General features: G+C 36.1%; 1 protein-coding gene across 4 annotated transcripts in view; it reads left to right on the plus strand.

The window, feature by feature from the left end:
* LOC149800360 (cell division cycle protein 20 homolog) overlaps positions 1 to 17441 on the plus strand; it is a 71019-nt gene extending 53578 nt beyond the window's left edge. For all 4 annotated transcript variants that reach the window (XM_089959984.1, XM_089959982.1, XM_089959985.1 and 1 more), the window contains exons 8-11: positions 7067 to 7292; positions 10960 to 11085; positions 13032 to 13149; positions 15094 to 17441. In XM_089959984.1, coding sequence (XP_089816110.1) covers positions 7067 to 7292; positions 10960 to 11085; positions 13032 to 13149; positions 15094 to 15275 — 652 coding nt within the window. In that variant the 3' untranslated portion in view covers positions 15276 to 17441. The remainder of the gene's footprint in view (positions 1 to 7066; positions 7293 to 10959; positions 11086 to 13031; positions 13150 to 15093) is intronic.
* Positions 17442 to 23438: the final 5997 nt, after the last annotated feature.

Raw genomic sequence — 23438 nt, forward strand, 5'->3', positions numbered from 1 at the left:
AGTCTGGCGTATTTGTATAAAGACGCCAGTGTAAGGGTAAAAAAGGCATAGACCAGTACCCTAACCCAAATTCATGAAATGGTATTTATGCCAATAATCTAATTGAATAGTTTAATTAGGTGAATATAAATGCAATTTCTATGATATCATGCATCACCAAGAAGCAGATGACTTCATTGTGATCTAACACTGGAGTTGGCACTTCTCATATAGTCATTTACATTCTTCCTGTCTGATCCAACACTATTTTTAATGGCGTATCATGCACCAGTCCTATTGTTTCAGGAAAAATTTCTGACATGTCTCCGGTTAAACTTGAGACAGAGGACCAGTCAATAAAAAGCACCGCAGAATGCAGTCAGGCTTTCCATCAATGATCAGAACTTGGAAATACCACTGTAGCTGCCATTGCATACACATGTCCCTTGTTTGATTTTATGTCCTTGTCAGAACATTGTAGCATCCATTATGACAGCTTATCCATTGACACAGAATCTATTCATGCTTGAAACATTTGCAAGATTGTTTCTTTTCTTTCAAGTTTGAATTTATTAGAAAACTTTACTGATTTTGTGCTAATAATTACGTAAAAATATAAATTATATTAGCATGGTTCTGTTTTTACTAGCATACTTCACTGTGTGACCCGAGTTCTTCACTATTTTCTGGCGATTTCTCCCTTTTTATTCTGTATTAATCCCGAGTATTTCTGTTGTGGATTTTGGTAGAAATCATCCAGTGTGTTCCCAATGCTGTAGTATCAGGATTTAAAATGGAAATACCTATGACCTTTCCTGAAATTATAGTACTAGAGTGATAAATTGGTACAGTATACTGGATGGAAATCTTTTTATAGTACTAGAGTGATAAATTGGTACAGTATACTGGATGGACAAAAATGGAGGCAGAAATAAAGATAAGACAAGAGTACAGAAAATTGTTGAGGGAAACTCAGATTTATTATTTTTATGAGATTTAAAGTGGATGTTATATATTCTCTGGAAGAATGGACACTACATACTTTATGCAGGAGACCTAATAATAGGTTGGCATTAGCTCCAAACAAGCTTTAGCTGTCATAATTTAGGTTTATTGACGTTGCAATCATTCTACATGATCCATTTATTGAGATAAGTCAGTCTACATGATCTATTTATTGACACTGTGATAATTCCACTAGGTCCATTTAATGACATTACAATCTTTTTAATTGATCTATTTATTGACATTGTAATCATTGTATATGATCTATTTATTGACATTGTAATCATTGTATATGATCTATTTATTGACATTGCAATCATTTTATTTGATCTATTTAATGACATTGTAATACTTCTATATGATCCAATTATATACATTATGATCATTCCACTAGATCCATTTACTGACATTGCAATCCTTCTGTATGATCCATTTACTGACATTGCAATCATTCTATATTCTCCATTTAGTGACATTGTGATCATTCCACTAGATCCATTTACTGACATTGCAAGCATGCTTTATGATCAATTTATTGACATTGCGGTCATTCCACTTGATCTATTTACTGACAATGAAATTAAAATATGGTATGAAAGTCTATACAGATAAACATTGTAACACTAAATGTATTTTATGCTTGTATTGATCGCTTTAAAACAAAAGGAAGGCATTCCTGATGTCGATACAGCAAAACTTGTCGAGTGTTAATTTTAGATGGGAGTGGTGTAGGTAGCATTTAAATGAAGAGGTGACTAAAAGTTGGAGTATTACATCAATAGAACCTTGGTACAGTGTTTCTAATCAACAGGCTTTATGTGTAGGTGGAGTATTACATCAATAGAACCTTGGTACAGTGTTTCTAATCAACAGGCTTTGTGTGTAGGTGGATTATTACATCAATAGAACCTTGGTACAATGTTTCTAATCAACAGGTTTTGTGTGTAGGTGGAATATTACATCAATAGAACCTTGGTACAGTGTTTCTAATCAACAGGCTTTGTGTGTAGTTGGAGTATTACATCAACAAAACCTTGGTACAGTGTTTCTAATCAACAGGCTTTGTGTGTAGGTGGAATATTACATCAATAGAACCTTGGTACAGTGTTTCTAATCAACAGGCATTGTGTGTAGGTGGAGTATTACATCAATAGAACCTTGGTACAGTGTTTCTAATCAACAGGTTTTGTGTGTAGTTGGAGTATTACATCAACAGAACCTTGGTACAGTGTTTCTAATCAACAGGCATTGTGTATAGGTGGAGTATTACATCAATAGAACCTTGGTACAGTGTTTCTAATCAACAGGTTTTGTGTGTAGGTGGAATATTACATCAATAGAACCTTGGTACAGTGTTTCTAATCAACAGGCATTGTGTGTGGGTGGATTATTACATCAATAGAACCTTGGTACAGTGTTTATAATCAACAGGCTTTGTGTGTAGGTGGAATATTACATCAATAGAACCTTGGTACAGTGTTTCTAATCAACAGGCATTGTGTGTAGGTGGAGTATTACATCAATAGAACCTTGGTACAGTGTTTCTAATCAACAGGTTTTGTGTGTAGGTGGATTATTACATCAATAGAACCTTGGTACAATGTTTCTAATCAACAGGTTTTGTGTGTAGGTGGAATATTACATCAATAGAACCTTGGTACAGTGTTTCTAATCAACAGGCTTTGTGTGTAGTTGGAGTATTACATCAACAGAACCTTGGTACAGTGTTTCTAATCAACAGGCTTTGTGTGTAGGTGGAATATTACATCAATAGAACCTTTGTACAGTGTTTCTAATCAACAGGCATTGTGTGTAGGTGGAGTATTACATCAATAGAACCTTGGTACAGTGTTTCTAATCAACAGGTTTTGTGTGTAGTTGGAGTATTACATCAACAGAACCTTGGTACAGTGTTTCTAATCAACAGGCATTGTGTATAGGTGGAGTATTACATCAATAGAACGTTGGTACAGTGTTTCTAATCAACAGGTTTTGTGTGTAGGTGGAATATTACATCAATAGAACCTTGGTACAGTGTTTCTAATCAACAGGCATTGTGTGTGGGTGGATTATTACATCAATAGAACCTTGGTACAGTGTTTCTAATCAACAGGCTTTGTGTGTAGGTGGAATATTACATCAATAGAACCTTGGTACAGTGTTTCTAATCAACAGGCTTTGTGTGTAGTTGGAGTATTACATCAACAGAACCTTGGTACAGTGTTTCTAATCAACAGGTTTTGTGTGTAGGTGGAGTATTACATCAATAGAACCTTGGTACAGTGTTTCTAATCAACAGGCTTTGTGTGTAGTTGGAGTATTACATCAACAGAACCTTGGTACAGTGTTTCTAATCAACAGGCATTGTGTGTAGGTGGAGTATTACATCAACAGAACCTTGGTACAGTGTTTCTAATCAACAGGTTTTGTGTGTAGGTGGAATATTACATCAATAGAACCTTGGTACAGTGTTTCTAATCAACAGGTTTTGTGTGTAGGTGGAATATTACATCAATAGAACCTTGGTACAGTGTTTCTAATCAACAGGCATTGTGTGTAGGTGGAATATTACATCAATAGAACCTTGGTACAGTGTTTCTAATCAACAGGCTTTGTGTGTAGGTGGATTATTACATCAATCGAACCTTGGTACAGTGTTTCTAATCAACAGGCATTGTGTGTAGGTGGAATATTACATCAATAGAACCTTGGTACAGTGTTTCTAATCAACAGGCGTTGTGTGTAGGTGAAGTATTACATCAATAGAACCTTGGTACAGTGTTTCTAATCAACAGGCTTTGTGTGTAGGTGGAGTATTACATCAATAGAACCTTGGTACAGTGTTTCTAATCAACAGGCATTGTGTGTAGGTGGAGTATTACATCAATAGAACCTTGGTACAGTGTTTCTAATCAACAGGCATTGTGTGTAGGTGGAGTATTACATCAATAGAACCTTGGTACAGTGTTTCTAATCAACAGGCATTGTGTGTAGGTGGAGTATTACATCAATAGAACCTTGGTACAGTGTTTCTAATCAACAGGCATTGTGTGTAGGTGGAGTATTACATCAATAGAACCTTGGTACAGTGTTTCTAATCAACAGGCATTGTGTGTAGGTGGAGTATTACATCAATAGAACCTTGGTACAGTGTTTCTAATCAACAGGCATTGTGTGTAGGTGGAGTATTACATCAACAGAACCTTGGTACAGTGATTCAAATCAACAGGCATTGTGTGTAGGTAAAGTATTACATCAATAGAACCGTGGTACAGTGTTTCTAATCAACAGGCATTGTGTGTAGGTGGAGGCATACGTGCATGTACTTAACATAATCTTTGTTTGAATTGCCTCAAGCAATCAACCAACCATAATCTTCCTTTGAATTGCCTCAAGCAATCAACCAACCGTAACCTTTGTTTGAATTGCCTCAAGCAGTCAACCAGTCAGTCTTCCTTTGAGTTGCCTCAAGCAATCAACTAACTGTAACCTTTGTTTGAATTGCCTCAAGCAATCAACCAATCATAATCTTCCTTTGAGTTGCCTCAAACAATCAACCAACTGTAACCTTTGTTTGAATTGCACCAAGCAATCAAGCAACCGTAATCTTCGTTTGAATTGCCTCAAACAATCAACCAACTGTAACCTTTGTTTGAATTGCCTCAAGCAATCAACCAACTATTACTGTTGAGCCCTGAATGCACTATACAGGTTTTATTTCTTGGTTTCAGTTATTATGGTAGTCTCAGTACCAGAATGTTTTCCAATGTTTCACTTCCCAAAAATCTGTGCACATGTATACTATTACATCTGAGATATAACCAGGAATATCATAAATTCAGATCTTTTCTTACATTTGTTGACATAATGTTAGAGTACTTTTTTTTAAACAGCTGTATCTTTAAGCTTAAAGATTCAAACAATTCCAAATCACTTAAAAATGTATTGGTTGAGTGCATTTACTTGCGCAGTTCTTAGTGGAATATCCATCTCTAACTTAGGGTCATTACCTGAAGAGGAAAAAGTAGTCACTAATTGTTGATAAAATAATAGCTGTAAGAGTATTTTCCAGAGGTCACAGGTAAAAACTGATATATATATATATATATATATATATATATATATATATATATATATATATTGAGGATTCATAATGTAACAATCACATTATTTCGAGCTGTGCAGTAAGTGCATATTGTACTAAGGTCAACTACCTTATGATGAGTTACGTTTTGTCTTGATTTAAAAGAGTGTTTAACTGGCAATGCAGTCTTTAGCTGGTAACTACAAGTACTTGATCTCTAAGCATTTTTGTTGGTTATCATTACAGACTTATTCACATTCGAAGGAAAAGTAGAAATTTTGTTCAAAATTATGAAAATCTAAATTCTGTGTCTCTGTTGGGGTTAACTGATCAAAACAGATCAGTGTCAAGTATTTGTGACACATGGTGTACATTCAATGTATTGACAATGCTACACTTGCGTACCAGTGTACAGTGTTACTGTACATCAGCTGGATGCATTGTTACACACAGGATCCCATAACCCCATGCTACATGTATGTGTGCAATGCTGCCAATGCTAACCATACTTTTTAACTGATGAGGTACAGTTGTAAATTGTTTTGATTTTGAAATATTAATCTCTGTTCAAAGATATATTCAACTGATTTAGAAGTTTGTTCAGAATTTCATTGAAATTAAAAGTATAACATACACGAGGTCATATTTGCAAGCCATGCGTGAAAATTCTCTGTACACTTTCACTTTTGCATTCTATAAAATTTCTTGTTTCTCGTGAATATACTTAAACATGTTTAACCAGTCAGTGAGAGCTAGATTATAATTTTCTCTGAAGGTCAGTCCAACATTATATTTGATATTGATTAATGAGCCAGTCAGATTTTCTCTTCCAAACAGTCTCTTACCAATATATAGGAGATCACATCCATAGGACATCACTTTCATAGATCACATCCATAGAAAATCACTTTCATAGGAGATCACATCCATAATAGATCATAGGAGATCACTTTCATCGATGAATATAGAGAATATTTCCTTTTCCTATGTTAATACACAATGTATTTCATCATGTGATACAGAAAACAAAATATTTTAAGAAATGTCAAAACCATGAGTTAAAATGCCACTTTTTTTACTACTAGATGAAATATTTAGCAGGAAATGACTTTTTTTTATTGTATCTGAATTGAAGCTTTGAAGATTAAATTTACTCCTCAATGTACCACACACATGACCCTTTTTCATCAATTCACGTCAGATTCAATTGTTTTTATTGGTTGATCATAAATTTTTTTTAAAGAAAGACTGATTTGAGAGAATGGTAGGTTTGGGGAGACCAGTAATCTGTTGAAATAAATGAAGTTTGTTTTACATCAGCTTTGTTAAGGGAACATGCCTTCATACAGAAGCAATATAGCAAGTTTTGCATTTTTGGCAGAAATACTTTGTATGCCTGAAAGGTAATGCAGCTTTTTAGTCTATTGCTCTCACCAAATACTGTTTTTCTTGCTGTAAATATAATTTCTATGGGCAGACAATATCAAGTGTTGCATGGCATGGTGGGGAATCGTGTATTCTTGCACACTTAGAAAAAAAGGATTTTAAAACATTTGACCAATAGTTTTCTATATTTCACATTAAGTATATAATAAAAGAGCTTATTTCATTGGTTTATGCATGATACAGTTTTGTTTGTGTATTTGTGAGAAATATAGAAATCTTACAATTGGCATCCAGAAATAAAAAAATAAGCATAGTCATTTTTGACCGTTACTTGCATGGATGCTATAAGCTATAGTAAATGTGCATTACAGACTTGACCTATATGGTCTTTTTATTTCTTATGCAGTTGTGCCACATCTGTGTGTAGTTTTATTGCCATGGAGATGTTTAAAAAATAACAATATAAAATGAATTTTATAAAGATGCACAATCATGTGACAAATGATTTTTTAAAATTTGAAATAAATTGAAATGGCAAATGATCTTTGTAGATGCACATTTGCCATTGCGTACCAAATAAATTTCTGAAAAATTTCTTCTTTTGTATTAAAGTGGCTCACGATCTGGATTGATTATGCACCATGATGTGCGTGTAGCTGAACACATTGTAGCCAATCTATCCAATCATACCCAGGAAGTTTGTGGCCTCAGTTGGTCACCAGATGGACGTTACTTGGCCAGTGGAGGAAATGACAATCTTATTAACATCTGGGATGCATCTCTTGGAAGTGAAGTCTCACCAGTCCACACATTTACACATCACCAAGCCGCTGTAAAGGTGAGGCTTGAGCTTAAATGACTTAGAAATGACAATGTCATTACGAGAGTTTTTTTTGTTTGGCATGTAAATAGGAATATGTGACATACGAATTTATCAAAGCAATGTATCATTGTGAAGATGTGGGATATTATGTATCACTGAATATGAGATATACAGACATGATTTTTCTCCGTTTTAAAGCGGAAATCCGCTTTTCTCCTGACTTGAATCCAATTTTTCTTGATATTGTCCTTTGTTTATATTATTTCCGATCTGGTTTTTTAAAAATGGTCTGTTTGGTCCCATTCTGCAGTGACCCTTGTAACATATTCGTTCCATATATTAGTTAGCACATGACTCTCATAAAGATTATTCTGATTGGTCAAAAGTTTAAATTCATCCAATGAATCTTCGTGTAAGGGAAACTGATAGCAATGGAAAGAAGAAGTGTGCTTGCAAAAAATGGCGTCCCAAGTTGTTGAGAGGGACCATGTCATGAGAAGTTTAAATAATGGTTTAAAAAACATATGGGAATGGCTGGAGGGAAAAGTCAACAGAAATTCAGTTGGTCAGTTCATAAGAAAACTGAACACTAGAGGACTGGCATTTTGTGACCTCTGCTCTACAGTAATCACAGTTGGAAGAGTTTGGAACAGCACCTACAAAAAAAACTGCAAACAGAAATTTGAAACTCAGAAGGCATCTGAAAAAAGTGCAGTTAATTACTATAAGAAGAAAGATTTCTTGCATGAGATAACAGATGTAGTCTTCTGTCAGAATATGCACACTGCATGTCACCAAAACAAGCACCAGCTTGAAAGGAAAAAGGCTCTCATTGAGAAGGAAAAGAAACGATTGCACATTGAGCCAAAAAGTCAGTCAAAAAGAAAGGCTCAAGAAATCTTTGCCAGAGCTGCAAAAAGAGCTCGACTGGCATATCAACAGGTTGTGTCCATTTTAGAAAATGACAAGTGAATATATGGGATTATTTGTATGTAGTTGTCATTCTGGCGTGTTTATTTTACAGATTTATTATAAAAAGAGAGAAGTATAATATATTTGCTGCAAAAATTGAGAAATTATTTTGACTTGATTATGATGTGAACACTGACATGCACATGAAATAACTTCAGCACCAATAGTATTGGAGAACAAATACATGTGACAATAAATATTGTAAAATTATTCAAGGCAAGTTGAAAATTTTGGGTAAGTTTGTTAGTTTTTCAGATGATAATTTTGTTATATATTATGATCATAAGTTGAACCAGGAGCAGCTTTTTATGATTGTAAAATGCATTTTTTTTTTGTGCCTTTGGCCCCCTGAACCCCTGGATTGGGGGTGCTGCCCCTCAGTGCCCTGTTAGGGGAGGACCCCCAAACCCCCCTTTCAAATTTTTGGCTTTTTTTGTGGAATGCCAAAATCATGTCTGGATATAGGCTTGCTTAATTACCCTGACGTTGAAGCAGGCACAGATAATATTACCACTGTTGAAACCCATGTTGAAAATTATGCTGCTTTTTAGTAGTCGTAAAAATTCTATCCTTGCAAAAGTTTTGTCATTATTCCAGTGCTTTTGGGAGAAAAGGATTAATATTCTTTCCATATACACGTAGCTTATTAATATCTAATCCATATACACATAGCTTTGTAATGTTGGGCAGTACTTATATATTTCAAAATAGATATGTCAGACCTTGTGATATGATTGGTAGTTATCTGTAGATGTAGAAAATAATTTTTATAATTTCAATGCAGCCCCTTGGGCTGGAACAAGGGGCATAGAGCATGGTCTGTAGATGTGGAAAGTAGTTTTATAATTTCAATGCAGCCCCTTGGAGTGGAGCAAGGGGCATAGGACATAGTCTTTAGATGTGGAAAGTAGTTATATACTTTCAATTCAGCCCCTTGGGCATGGGGCATGGTCTGTACATGTGAACAAAATGTTACGGGTTTTGTTGCAACCCCTTTGTGCCTGTCCATGGTTCATGTGCTATTTTTCTTCTGCCTTAAAACATGCATGTTCTGAGATCCTGATGCCATTAACTAGGCCAGTACCTTTTGTCAACAGCGACAATTAAGTACTTATTAAGAAATATTCGTCGATGAAATAAAATATAGATATGTACTACAATTCAAAAAAAAGAAAGCACAGTATAAATGTCCAGTTTAACTAATGCCAATTTTGTGTAAAGTTTGTGGCCCTGGAGTGAATAGTAGCTGTTTAAGCCAGGGCTACTGTTCACATGTTCATTTACTGGACCTTTTTTATTAGCGGGAAACCCAAAACAAGATAATTTTGTCGGGGCAAGAGCAACACAAAAACTTGGTTACTGTAACATGCACTTCTCATGCCATTTTAGGAAAAAATGAACAAAATGGACATCTATTCTCAACGAAAATTTTAACTGAAATACTTAAATATAAGGGAAATCAGTGTTATTAAATAATACTGAGAAAAAAAATCTAATAAATATTGACTGCATGTGTAATATGGTAATTTTTTCATTAATTTTTACATGAAACTGTTCCAAGAAAACATAAGGGATTCATGAATGTGAAACTGCTTGTCATAGATTCATTCTATTTTGCTACTGCATACTCAGCGGACCACAAAATACTGAAAATAAATGGTGCCAGATATCATAAAAAAAAAAAAAAGACAAAAGGACTGTATCAATGTGACTGTTGGATCTTATATGACTGCAAACTTTTAGCAAAGAGTTTTTTGGTTAAACCTAAAAACATGTTGCACCAGACCATCGTTAATGGACAAACCATGACAGGGCGAAGATAATATAACAGTCATCATTTGTAGACTTTATGATGACTATTTGCTGAAGTTTCTGTAGACATGTAGACTGCTTACTGTGAGTGTTATGCATAAATAATTTATCAATTCATTTTGTGTCTATACTCTTGTATTGACTACTAATTCACATGGATTTAGCCGATTTGTGACAAAAAATTAACTGCAGATCCAAGTAAGTAGCAAAAATGAATGTACGTTAAATAAAATGTGTACGTTTTTTCATACAGTTGTCTGTAATTACAGCATGTAATATTATTCTATTTATGCTTAGATTACGCTTTTTGCCACTTGTATTTGTATTAAATTATGCTTATATCTATCTTGGGAGTTGGCACATGTGAACATACAACAACGCAGTTCAGGTTTACATTTAATACAATTTGCCTTTGATCAGGTACCCAGGTAACCGATCATTAGGATTGATGGGTAACCGATCATTACGATTGATGGGTACCCAGTAGAAATTTCCCAAAATTTGAACATCTCTAATGTTGTATCTGATCATTGATGGTGGGGGTAGGGGCTGCTGGACATGACTTGGAAACTGTTTAAGATGCACATCATACACACACACATCATACACACACACACACTGGAAATAAAATGTGATTTAAATATGCATGTATTGTTGGTCCCCGGGTCTGTTCATATTATCAGTACCTTTACCTAGTGGGCACATAAGGGGGGCAAGTAGGACAAAAGCAGGGAGACGTGTCGTACAAACTGTACCTAGACTCTAGTATACAGTATTTTATTTGTACAATTATTGGTAAGAATTAAGATGGTGGTTGAAATCTTACAGTTGTTATCTGCCATATAAAACTGTTCTAGGTAAGTACTAAGTTCTCAATAACTGTTCTTCCTCATTTCAGGCACTGTCATGGTGTCCATGGCAACCACACCTTCTGGCCAGTGGTGGTGGTACAGCAGACAGGCACATCAGGTTCTGGAACGTTGGAACAGGGTCCTGCCTGAATTCTGTTGATGCTCAGTCACAGGTATAGTTCTCATAGTGTGAACAGGGTCCTGCCTGAATTTTGTTGATGCTCAGTCACAGGTATAGTTCTCATAGTGTGAACAGGGTCCTGCCTGAATTCTGTTAATGCTCAGTCACAGGTATAGTTCTCACAGTGTGAACAGGGTCCTGCCTGAATTTTGTTGATGCTCAGTCACAGGTATAGTTCTCATATTGTGAACAGGGTCCTGCCTGAATTCTGTTAATGCTCAGTCACAGGTATAATTCTCACAGTGTGAACAGGGTCCTGCCTGAATTCTGTTGATGCTCAGTCACAGGTATAGTTCTCACAGTGTGAACAGGGTCCTGCCTGAATTCTGTTAAGGCTCAGTCACAGGTATAGTTCTCACAGTGTGAACAGGGTCCTGCCTGAATTTTGTTGATGTTCAGTCACAGGTATAGTTCTCATAGTGTGAACAGGGTCCTGCCTGAATTCTGTTGATGCTCAGTTGCAGGTATAGTTCTCATAGTGTGAACAGGGTCCTGCCTGAATTCTGTTAATGCTCAGTCACAGGTATAGTTCTCATACTGGGCAGGAGGACTATTCATTGTTGATATTGGTTGAAAAATAGCTGCAGAAATGATTAGGAAAGAAAAATGAAGAAAAAATTTGTGGCGAACTTCTGTTTATAGTTATTGTTTTGGCCAAAATGTTGATGGCATTTTCAAGACTGCAAAATTACAAAAGAGTTAAGTAAAAATGAATGGATGCAAAAAGTATGGATTGTGCACAAATTATCATGAATTATGTTTGCTTTATTTCCTTTATTTTACCCCAGTACTGTGTTGCTATTAAGGACTCTCATTTCCTTTGGTTGAAGAGCAGTGGTAGCCAAGGAATGCCAAGACTGGTTAAACTACCAGCAAAGTTTCTTAACCAAACAAATATGTCTAATCATATTAGGCTTAAAATGATAAAACAGATTCCTTTGCTTAAAGAAATTGCACCACTAGTTTAGCTGACTTGGGCATTCCTCAGGAACCGTCACTCTTCAAAGAAAAGAAATGTCAGTCAACAAAGATTGAAAAATGTAGCGTGAATACAATGGTTAGACTCTGTGTGAATATGGATGCCAGCTTTGTTGGACAGCTGGAAAATTTTGCCCCAGTTTTTATGTAGATGCTGTTGGAACAGAACTCTGCAGTACCGATTATTATGGCAGTGAGACGTCAACCCATCATACAAATCAGTACCGATTGTTATGGCAATGAGACGTCAACCCATCATACAAATCAGTACCGATTATTATGGCAGTGAGACGTCAACCCATCATACAAATCAGTACCGATTATTATGGCAGTGAGACGTCAACCCATCATACAAATCAGTACTGATTATTATGGCAGTGAGACGTCAGCCCATCATACAAAATCAGGGTCGCCTCTTATATTGTTGGACTGCCATCATATAATGCACCAGCAGATTGTAATATATGCCACTTGTTTTCTCTTGAAGAATTTGACTGAGACAGTAATGATAGTAATGTAGGTACATCATACATGGTGTCAAGCTTTATGTGGAGTCAAAATTCCACATTATACTTTTAAAGAACATATCTGTACTGGATGTGTTTCTGGAGATTCTATATTTCAGTAATACTTTGATGCAAAGTTCAAATGTTCATTGCTGTGTTAAAACTTTTCTGGTTTGATTTTTATTTGCATTTTAATGCCCTGTTAAGAGGCCCCAACTAGGACTAGATTGGTGCTCCTTTTTAAAGGGGGGGGGGGGGGGAGGATAATTGGCTAGATTCTAGATACAGTCATGACTGAGATATACATGTGTCTTTAAATTTGTTATAGTTGTGTTCCATTCTGTGTATTTAAATTTCTTATAGGTGTGTTCCATTCTGTGTATTTAATAGGTGTGTTCCATTCTGTGTATTTAAATGTATAGGTGTGTTCCATTCTGTGTATTTAAATTTATAGGTGTGTTCCATTCTGTGGTCAACAGAGTATAAAGAGCTGATATCAGGACATGGTTACTCCCAGAATCAGCTGACAATCTGGAAGTATCCCAACATGACTAGGGTAACAGATCTTACTGGTGAGGCATTTATTTGTAAAACAATCTATCTCCTCTCCCCCCCCCCCCCGTCTCTCTCTCTCTCTCTCTCTCTCTCCTTTTCTTCTTAGTTGTTGCTTATAATTTCCTAATGTTTCAGGTGACAAGATAGGTGTATACCTCAGTGTCGTCTTATGATTTTTGCATGGCATCACATTTCTCATGAAATTTTTCTTGATATAACTTTTCTGACACATTGATTATATTGAGGCTGTGTAATCAGGTTTACCTCAGGACAGTGATGATATCCAGGGTTTGCAGAATCTTGTTGCCTACCTTGAAGAGTGACTGACTTTGGGATTGACTCCAAATGGTGCAGAAAAATGATCAGAAGTCTTTGAAAGTACTTTAATTTTGAAACAAACATATTTTATTGGAAGCATTTATTTGCTGACCTTAAATGACAAGAAAAGAAGTAAAGGACTCGTTAAAAATCCAAGAAACCATACATTTTATTTAAGTCTTGTATCGATTCATATTCATTAAAATCTGTATGTGTGATTTGGATTTTTAATGTAGCTTTAACAATTTTTCAGTTATATCGCTATGGTGTCAGCAGTGGGGCAGTTTATAGTGATGTCTAGCAATGGGGCATCATGCCGCAGACATGTAGCATGATGTCCCACCCAGTCACATTATCCTGACACCAGGCCTACCAGTCCTAACACTAACCTCTTAATGCTGAGCACCAAGCAAGGCAGCTGTTAGTACTGTTTTTATTAGTCTTTGGTATGACTCAGCCAGGGATCAAACCCACGACCTCCAGCATCTGAGGTGGACACTAACCACTAGGCCACCAGAGTGGTCCATTAAAATTATGGTCGAGTCACTTGTGTGCTCATTAGTACCTAGCCTCACTGTAATTTTAGCATCACATGATGTAAATGAATGAATGCTGCATTGCATATTTTGTATGATTTGTTAGTTTTTCTCCGTGATTATGTTATGCATGTCAGTAATGAATTAAGGGCTGACATGACTAGTGATATTTAGTTTTGCAAACAACATAATATTGATTAAATATTCAGATCATTACTAATAGAGGTAAACATGTTTACTAGTATCCGAGTTTAGGATAGTTGTGTTTCACCTGGAAATTCCTGGTTGTTTTTGACTACTTTAGTTCTTTTATTGTGTTGTAGCTTTTATATTAATATTGTTTACTTCAAAATTGCTCACTCCTTCCTTAAAATCCAAAGCAGAATCAAGGTTATTGTTGTGTTGCGGTTTTTATTTGAGGGGATTTACTTATTTCAATTTACTGGAATTGCAAAGTGTTCAATTGGACTAAGTAATTAATTTGGGATTACTGTGAATTCATTCAAGGACATTTTGGATTGTATCATTGTGTTACATCAAGACTGTTGGCACATTAGCACATTCGAGGCTAGTAGCAAATCGGCACGTTTAGTATTGGAGTTTATTCAGAACACCACTGGAACTCATTTGGAACTTTATACACTTGGACTTGTAATAAAAATGTTATGGACTATTTGAGATTTAATTCACAAGACTGCATGTTCTTTTTAAATTTTCACTTTGTATTCTAGGGAAATAAATTATTTGTTGAATTTGACAAAACTTGTTGGTTTTCGCTCTTTTCTGTTACTTAGTTTAAGACCATCAAGTAATTACAATAGCGAGGCAAGTGCTTTGTGACGTGAAGCATATTTTCTATAAAAAAAACAAATTGCCATGAGCACTATATACACTGTATATAAATTGTGTTGTGTTTCTTGATAAACTTTTGATTATTAGTAGATGTGGTTGCATTATGTTATTATGTCTCCAAAGAGCACATTTCTTTTTTACAAGAACTTATACATGACCAAAAGTTACACTTTGAGAGCCTCTGGTTTTTGGGGTAGCTAGGAAAGGAAGGGACATTCACTGGCAGATCATAAATGGACATTATTTGTATTTCAGGACACACAGCGAGAGTTCTGTGCCTAACCATGTCGCCTGACGGAACCACTGTTGCCAGTGCTGCTGCTGATGAAACCATTCGACTATGGAAATGCTTTTCAACGGACAAGCTTAAAAAACAAACTGCCTCAAAAAACTCAAAAGAAACTCAAGACTTTGGACTTAGGTCTAGTATTAGATAGTAAGATGGCTGTCAAAGAAATTCATTTTCAGTCAATTGTCATTGACTGTGACTTCTTACTTTTGTGAGATGCATAATTGACGTTGATATATTTGTACACATGTGTACATTACACCATGGCACATATTGCCTATTGTGATAGACCTTTATTTTTCTACCACTGACAGTACAGACCTCGGATGTTTATTCTTGATATTTAGCCTGAAAACATGCTTACAAATTTTCAACACATTAGTGTTTTTCTTGACCACTGACATAATGTATAGTTTTGGTATGAAAGAACAGATTGTTCTAAAGCCAGTTCGTGATCCTCTGCCTTCTTTTGGTTGACGCCTTTTTTTTCTGGACATATTATTTAATTCATGTATTTTCCTGGGTATAAAATGCCCCGTTTTGTGAAAAATGATATTTCTTTGGATAGCAGTTTTAGTGGTTTGGATGAAAATGACACTCATTGGAATCAGTTTTCGTGGTTTATGCAAAATGATATTTTTGTTGGTATCAAATTTACTGGTTTTTTAGAAATGGGATATTTTAGTGGAGATCACTTACTTGTAGATATCAGTGTTTCAAGTATTGTGAGGACAAAAATAAAAATAGTTGCACATTGTTTTGAATGGCAACTTACTTTCAGCTTGTCAGTTTCAGTCTGTTACAGTTTGAATGTATGAATATTTTTGAATGTGTCAGGAAAAAAACTAAAAATGTGAGGAGACTAATGAACAATGATTATTTCACATCTTTTATAATTTTCCATGCAGAAATCACTTGTGTAATTTGAAGATAAGATACCATGTAATGTCAAATTAGCTCTACTGCACCCATTTTCTTTTGTACATATCATTGACAGAAGCAATACTCTTACAACCGTTGAAAAGCATGTGGTCTGCGAAACAGACTTAGGCAAGGCAGCCTTTACCATTTTTCATTTAAATGTTTTTGAATATTTAGTACAACTATTTATAAACAGGTTCAACAGTATGTATGTGTCAATGTGCATGAATTAAAATTAGTAATTTCTCATGCTCAGCAAGTGTAATGCAAGTCATGACAAAGGCTACCTTAAGTCAGTAACTGGTTTCTGTGTTTAGATTGTCACTTACAACAAGAGATAATGCAACTCAGTGAACTGTTTACCTGTGCAAGCTGTCAGCTGGGTCAACTCAGTGAACTGTCTACCTATGCAAGCTGTCAGCTAGGTCAACTCAGTGAACTGTCTACCTATGCAAGCTGTCTGGTGGGTCAACTCAGTGAACTGTCTACCTATGCAAGCTGTCTGGTGGGTCAACTCAGTGAACTGTCTACCTATGCAAGCTGTCTGGTGGGTCAACTCAGTGAACTGTCTACCTATGCAAGCTGTCTGGTGGGTCAACTCAGTGAACTGTCTACCTATGCAAGCTGTCAGCTAGGTCAACTCAGTGAACTGTTTACCTATGCAAGCTGTCAGCTGGGTCAAGCTTCAGATGATTGATGAAACTTGACCCAGGTCGACACCTTGTCATCTAATGGCAAAGGTCAAGGTCATTAGTACAGAAACGGTCAGAGCATAATGTTTTGATAATGTGTGCTGTTTGCATTTTTCTTGTTCTTCTTCGTGGACTTGAAATGATAACCTTGTTAACAACATTAATGAAAATACTTTGAGATAGATTAAGGATGTCCAACATCTTCAACATTGTGGGCCACAGGAACCAACATGATATATGTTATAGTAATTGTATTAAAATTACAGATATTGATTTGTTGAATGAGCACAGACCACAACATTGACCTGTGGGCCAGTTGTTGAACCATTTTGAGACAGACAAATGAAATATTGGCATAAGTATGTTCACATGTAGATGGCTTGATTAAATTTTTACTCCGTTGCAGCAGTTATTCAATAACTTTTACATTTTTCAACTTGTGGTGGACAAATGGAATTTTGGAATGCATGTTTGTATATATATATAGATGATCTGATGACATTTTCATGCCATTAAAGCAAGCTTTCTAATTTGTCAATTTTTTTGGGATTTGTACCTTTTTGGTCAACAGTCCCAACAAAAGTGTTTTACAAACACACATCTAGTCTGGATTTAATTTACATTTTATTTATATGTTGACTTGCATGCAAACTGTATATGTCAAAATTGATTTTGGAATTATTTTTGTCAATAAAGTATTACAAAAATGTTCTCTCTTTATTTCAGCAAAAATGAAAGCAAAGCAAAAGAAGAAAGGCAATAAGTTTTATAGGAAATAATTTGCACACTCCTTGTTTTGGTACCATTCATCTTGCAGTTTAGGGGAAATATTTTCATGTTTCATTTCTCAAGCAATGTTTTTAACAATGTTTGCACAAGGTTTTCAGCACTGTTTGAGTGTGGACTTGACACATGCCCCGTGTTTGAGTGTGGACTTGACACATGCCCAGTGTTTAAGTGTGGACTTGACACATACCCAGTGACTGAGTGTGGACTTGACACATGCCCAGTGTTTGAGTGTGGACTTGACACATTCCCAGTACTGATTACTATTTTGGCTCTGGCTATTTGCTAATATCAAATAGGGAAAGCATGGGAGAAGTTGATTGCATCTTCAGTCATATGTGTACAGTCTGTTATCTTGCATCTGCGTAATGGTAGCTTTACAATACAGTACAGGACTAGATAGGGATGGTTATACAGTACAGGACTAGACAGGGACAACCACACAATACAGGATTAGACAGGGAAAGCCATACAGTACAGGACTAGATAGGGACAGTCATACAGTACAGGACTAGACAGGGACAGCTACACAGTACAGACTAGACAGGTACAACCACACAGTACAGGCTAGACAGGGACAGTCATACAGTACAGGACTAGACAGGGACAATCACACAGTACAAGACTAGACAGCGACAGCCTTACAGTACAGAAATAGATGGGGACAACTATACAGTACCCAACTAGACAGGGACAACCACAAAGTATGGGATTGGACAGTGATACAGTACAAGACTAGACAGGGACAGCCATACAGTACAGGACTAGACAGGAACAGCCATACACAGGGTTCCCACACGACGGAGAAATCAGACAAAAGTCGAGATACATGATAAAAAAATTTCCGAACCGTGAAAAGTCCTTGAATTTTGCAAATATTGAAGAAAGTCGGGAAAAACCTGGGAATTTTCCTCTACAACTTAACGCCTGAAACAATTATGTAATTGAGTTGTAATTGAACTGGTCATTACATTTATCGAGTTCTAACCAGAATATTAGGAGGTTGCAGTATGGATCATTTGGGTGCTTGCCATAAATATATTTGTTGAGACAGTCCAAATGCTCAGTGGATTAGATGTGTCTAGTAGACTTTTTGTTTCACAGACAGCTCAATATTCGTATCTTTTTTTATATGCAAGGTATGAAAACCAGTGAGCTATGTACGAACTACTTCCTTTACGATGTTGATCACCATCTTGAGTGAGGTATGTACGAACTACCTCCTTTACGATGTCGATCACCATCTTGAGTGAGCTATGTATGAACTACTTCCTTTACGATGTTGATCACCATCTTGAGTGAGCTATGTACGAACTACCTCCTTTACGATGTCGATCACCATCTTGAGTGAGCTATGTACGAACTACCTCCTTTACGATGTCGATCACCATCTTGAGTGAGCTATGTACGAACTACCTCCTTTATGATGTCGATCACCATCTTGAGACTAGATTTTCACTGAATCTCCTTCTAATCACTGCCCCATGAAGTTGTGAAGCAAACAGGACATGGGAATGTAGGTTAACCTTGTCTGGAGTTTGAATCCAACATGACTTAAACGTCACATAAAAATAATATATTAGTATACGCAGTAACATTTAGAGCCGTCACAGAATCTGCACTGATTGCCCTTAAGCTTGACTTTGAAAAACAGTCCATGTCTCTCTTTGTATTTAATAGTGGCAAATATACCCTACTAAACCCTTCAGTTCACGTTTTGTATTTAATTGCTTCAAATATACCCTGCTAATCCCTTTAGTACACGTTTTGTATTTAATAGCTTCAAATATACCCTGCTAGTCCCTTCAGTACACGTTTTGTATTTAATAGCTTCAAATATACCCTGCTAATCCCTTCAGTTCACGTTTTGTATTTAATAGCTTCAAATATACCCTGCTAATCCCTTCAGTTCACGTTTTGTATTTAATAGCTTCAAATATACCCTGCTAATCCCTTAAAGGAGACCAGAAACCAATGGAAATATAGAATAATAATAAAAGTACTATAGCAGAAAACCTTATTCTGAAGTATAATCTGCGACCGTAATGCCAATATTGAAATATTGGCCTATCTTCTAGGAGCTGAATTTCCGTGACCTCGTATGCAAAATTTCCGCGCCTATTCGGTTACTTTCGGGATGTGACGTCATAGTAGCGACTCCAGCAGCCCAAGTGGGAGTTGCCAGAGTAAAAGACAATACCGTTTTGCGTTGCTTACGGGTGTAATAGAACATTAAGAAAAGCCTGTGGACAACATTTGTTTTTTCTTTTCCGAAAGATAAAGGCATAATGAAAGAATGGATACATTATTACAAACGAGTCGATTTCAAAGCAACACTATGTGCTCGTTACATTTCTCAAAGGACTGTCAAGGATATGCAAATGCTAGGCCTAGACTAAAAGTTGGCGCTGTTCCAGACATAACGTTGAATATTTTAAATCCTGGGAAAAGTGTTAAACATGCGAGTTACGAAAATAGGCAGAAGGCCGAGTAAGTGACCACAAAATGCAACAATCAATTCACAGATCTTTTATCTACACCAGCAGTGATAAAAATAAATCTGATAGCCCGACACCCTGGGCCCCTCTGGTTTTAGTTCCGGCCCATCCTGTATTCAAAGTGAGGTGCCCGTCAGGCTTGTCGAAACAAAAATTGTTTGCCTGAGGAAACTTTGATCGCGCTGGTGAAACGAGTAAATGTATTTTCAAGATGTTGACATACACGCCTTAACACGGCACAATCAAAATCAAATCACTACTGTCCAAGGTGAAATTTAGATTTGATTTTGATCAAATGGAGGCTTTGCCAAAAATAATATTCTAAACCGGTCGTGTTTCGAGAAAACACAATTTTCAGTAATCTTATAAAAATTACAAATTTAAAAAAAAAAATCATTGTATACATGTAGTATGTATAAACGGTAATCTGTAATGATTGGAACTGATATAAAACTATTCCTTGGGCAGTTTAAATAGCAGCGATTAAAAGAAAAGAGATCAAAGTTTCACATTAAATGGCTGACAATAGAAACTGGAGGGGGGGGGAGACACTATTGACCCAACCCCCAACCCCTTGCCCCAATGTGCGAGCGCTCATGGGACGTACCTTTTCTCCATGTGATACGCCTTATTATTCCCCCAGGACAAGCCCATTTTGCAAATTCTGGTCAGCTCTGCCTAAACTGCAAAATAGCTAAAGTTTTAATTTAAGTACGCAAACAATAAAGCCGGTGTGACTAATGAACAGACTCCTTATCCTTGCATTGATCTTGTGAAAAGGACTGACCTTCGGACATACTTCAAAGAAACCATGTTCGACAGTGTGTGTATGTGCAAGCACCAGCAATTGATTGCCAAAATAAACGATGCCTATTTTGTTGTTACTTACGATGCCATGGACTTCAGATTTAAGTCTTGATGCATGTAACACTGTTTGCTGAACAAAATATTTATTCAGAATTAGTTCTTTAGGGCCACATATACTGCATGGTATATTTTGTTTTATTTCTTGTAATTTAATCATGGTAATTAAACTATACATATACGGTAGAGGAATGTCAGGTGTTAACTGGCCGAGTTTCTTCGGCGGAAATGGAGATGCGATTTTGTTCGCAGAGAAAATTTGACAGTGATCATTCATTTAAGCTAATTGGTAACAATTTTATTCTTTCAATTTTTTTATACTATAGTATTGTTGTAATTGTTTAAAAACATCTGAAATTTACTTGAATAATGTTTAATTTTCACGTTCTATTTACTGAAGAAGAAAAAAAGAAGAAAAAAAACGGTTGTGTGAACAGTGTGATATTAATTATTTCGTCCAGTGCCGGATTTAGACGTGTGTACCTGTGATTTGAATTTTTAACGTAACTTCAACATTTTTTCAGTCATATCACTTCGACGTCTGCAGTGTGGCAGTTTAAACTGTGCATTGCATACGTTATATCTATTATAAATGGTTTGGGGTTGGGTTTTTTTCTTCTGACAAATAAAAATTGATAGACATAATGTAATAATCGGGACTTCGCTGCGAAAAATTTAGAGATATTACGAGATCGGGATGTGGATGAGGAAATACCCCCAAAATCGGGAGGTTTTTCTCCCGGCTTGAGAGTTGACAGGTATGAACTCCTCCGGGCTTGTGGAATTTCAGTCAGGGCTAAGTCACCAGCCCGGGGCCTGTGCCTAATAAATTTCTTTAAGCACTGACCAGTACAGAACATAAACTATTATATCAGACTGCAGATTCAAGTTTTGAATGTGCAACCCAAATGTGGTCGCCTTCCGTCTGCCTCGCTCGCCAATGTTTGTTTGTATTCGAGGACTGGCTAGTATTGCGTCACGGTACCACGTGATCTGTCGTCTCATCAAAACTCGGAAAAACTCGGCAATTTACGGAATCGTGGTATCTTCCATGCAATAAAATCACTACCCGCTTACGATATTTAATTTATAAACATGACAGTCGGATTAAAATCTGTAGAGAATTACATACGTAAAAGGAAAATTTTGATTTCTAGTCTCCTTTAAGTACATGTTTTGTATTTAATAGCTTCAAATATACCCTGCTAATCCCTTCAGTACACGTTTTGTATTTAATAGCTTCAAATATACCCTGCTAATCCCTTTAGTACACGTTTTGTATGATTTACTTACTGGAGAATAATGTTGAAATTTCAATTATACACAATTCGGATCACAAACCACAATGGCCATCATACTTATTGGTCTATTCGTAATCAGTCAGTTGTTAGCAAGACGTTTAGAACTTTAAGGTATTTATAGAACAGCTAAATCAGATACATTAAAGGCTGATTGGTGATCACATGAAAGCCTTTCTACCCACGAAGGTCTTAGTTGCAATTCATACTAATTGGTGTGGAATGTCATGGAAATGTTTTGCATAGGGAAATATGCACATTCATCCTGTTTGCAAATGAAGCTTTCTACGTTTTGTGTGGAATAGTTTCATCTATGAAGGTCGAAATTATATTTTACAGTAATGAATTTGTGTGAAATTTAACTTTTGTCTTGTGTGTTTTCTTTGTTTGGAATTTGGCATTCTCTGCTTATTATTTTTTTTTTTTTTTTTTTTTTCCTTAGGTCGTACTTCATGTATAAAACTGGAAACCAAAGTGTTTCCAATGGACAACTGTGCAAATGATATATGTTGTTAAGGGAGCATGCTATCAAGAGAAGAGCATTTACCGTAAGGTGTTGTCTAGTTTCTTTTACGAAAGCTAAAGAAGCTTGACAACCACACCAATTGCAACGGGCTTCCATAGTTACTGGTACTAATCCACATGGATGTTAACGATTTTTGATAAACATATAAACCAGCTGCAGGTCCATGTTAGTAGCAAATATAAATGTACATTTTTATACAGTTTCCTGTAATTATGACATGTGATATATATATATATATATATATATATATATATATAATATGCTCAGATTATATTATCACGCCTGATGTCATTCACGTTACGAAAAAGTCGACTCGGCTCATCTAAGGCCGCTGACCCTATTTCATATTACACGTTTGATCTAACAGAAAATCAGATCATCGAACAATGGTTTTCTATAAAATCTGAGAGTAATACGCCCGATAACTGCATTGAGTTTTGGGCAAGAAAAGTATATATCTAGGCAAAAAACTCAAGCATTGATATTCCAGTATGCGCCGATTCATTTAAAACTTTTTAGGAGACATTTGAGCGTTATGTTTAACAACAGCAACTTCCTCAAATACACGAGCCTATACAAATCATTTTGTTTTTCGTACATACTTTTAAATATATACATGCAGCCATCGATCTATCAATACATACAAAGGGTCAATTATGTCATTCAGTTATGCGTTCTTCATTCCACTTTTACTGTGGTAAAAAAGATAAAGAGGCGGACACAATA

This window comes from Sinohyriopsis cumingii, chromosome 5, assembly GCF_028554795.1.
Source record: "Sinohyriopsis cumingii isolate HCF-2022 chromosome 5, ASM2855479v2, whole genome shotgun sequence".
Classification (NCBI taxonomy): domain Eukaryota; kingdom Metazoa; phylum Mollusca; class Bivalvia; order Unionida; family Unionidae; genus Sinohyriopsis; species Sinohyriopsis cumingii.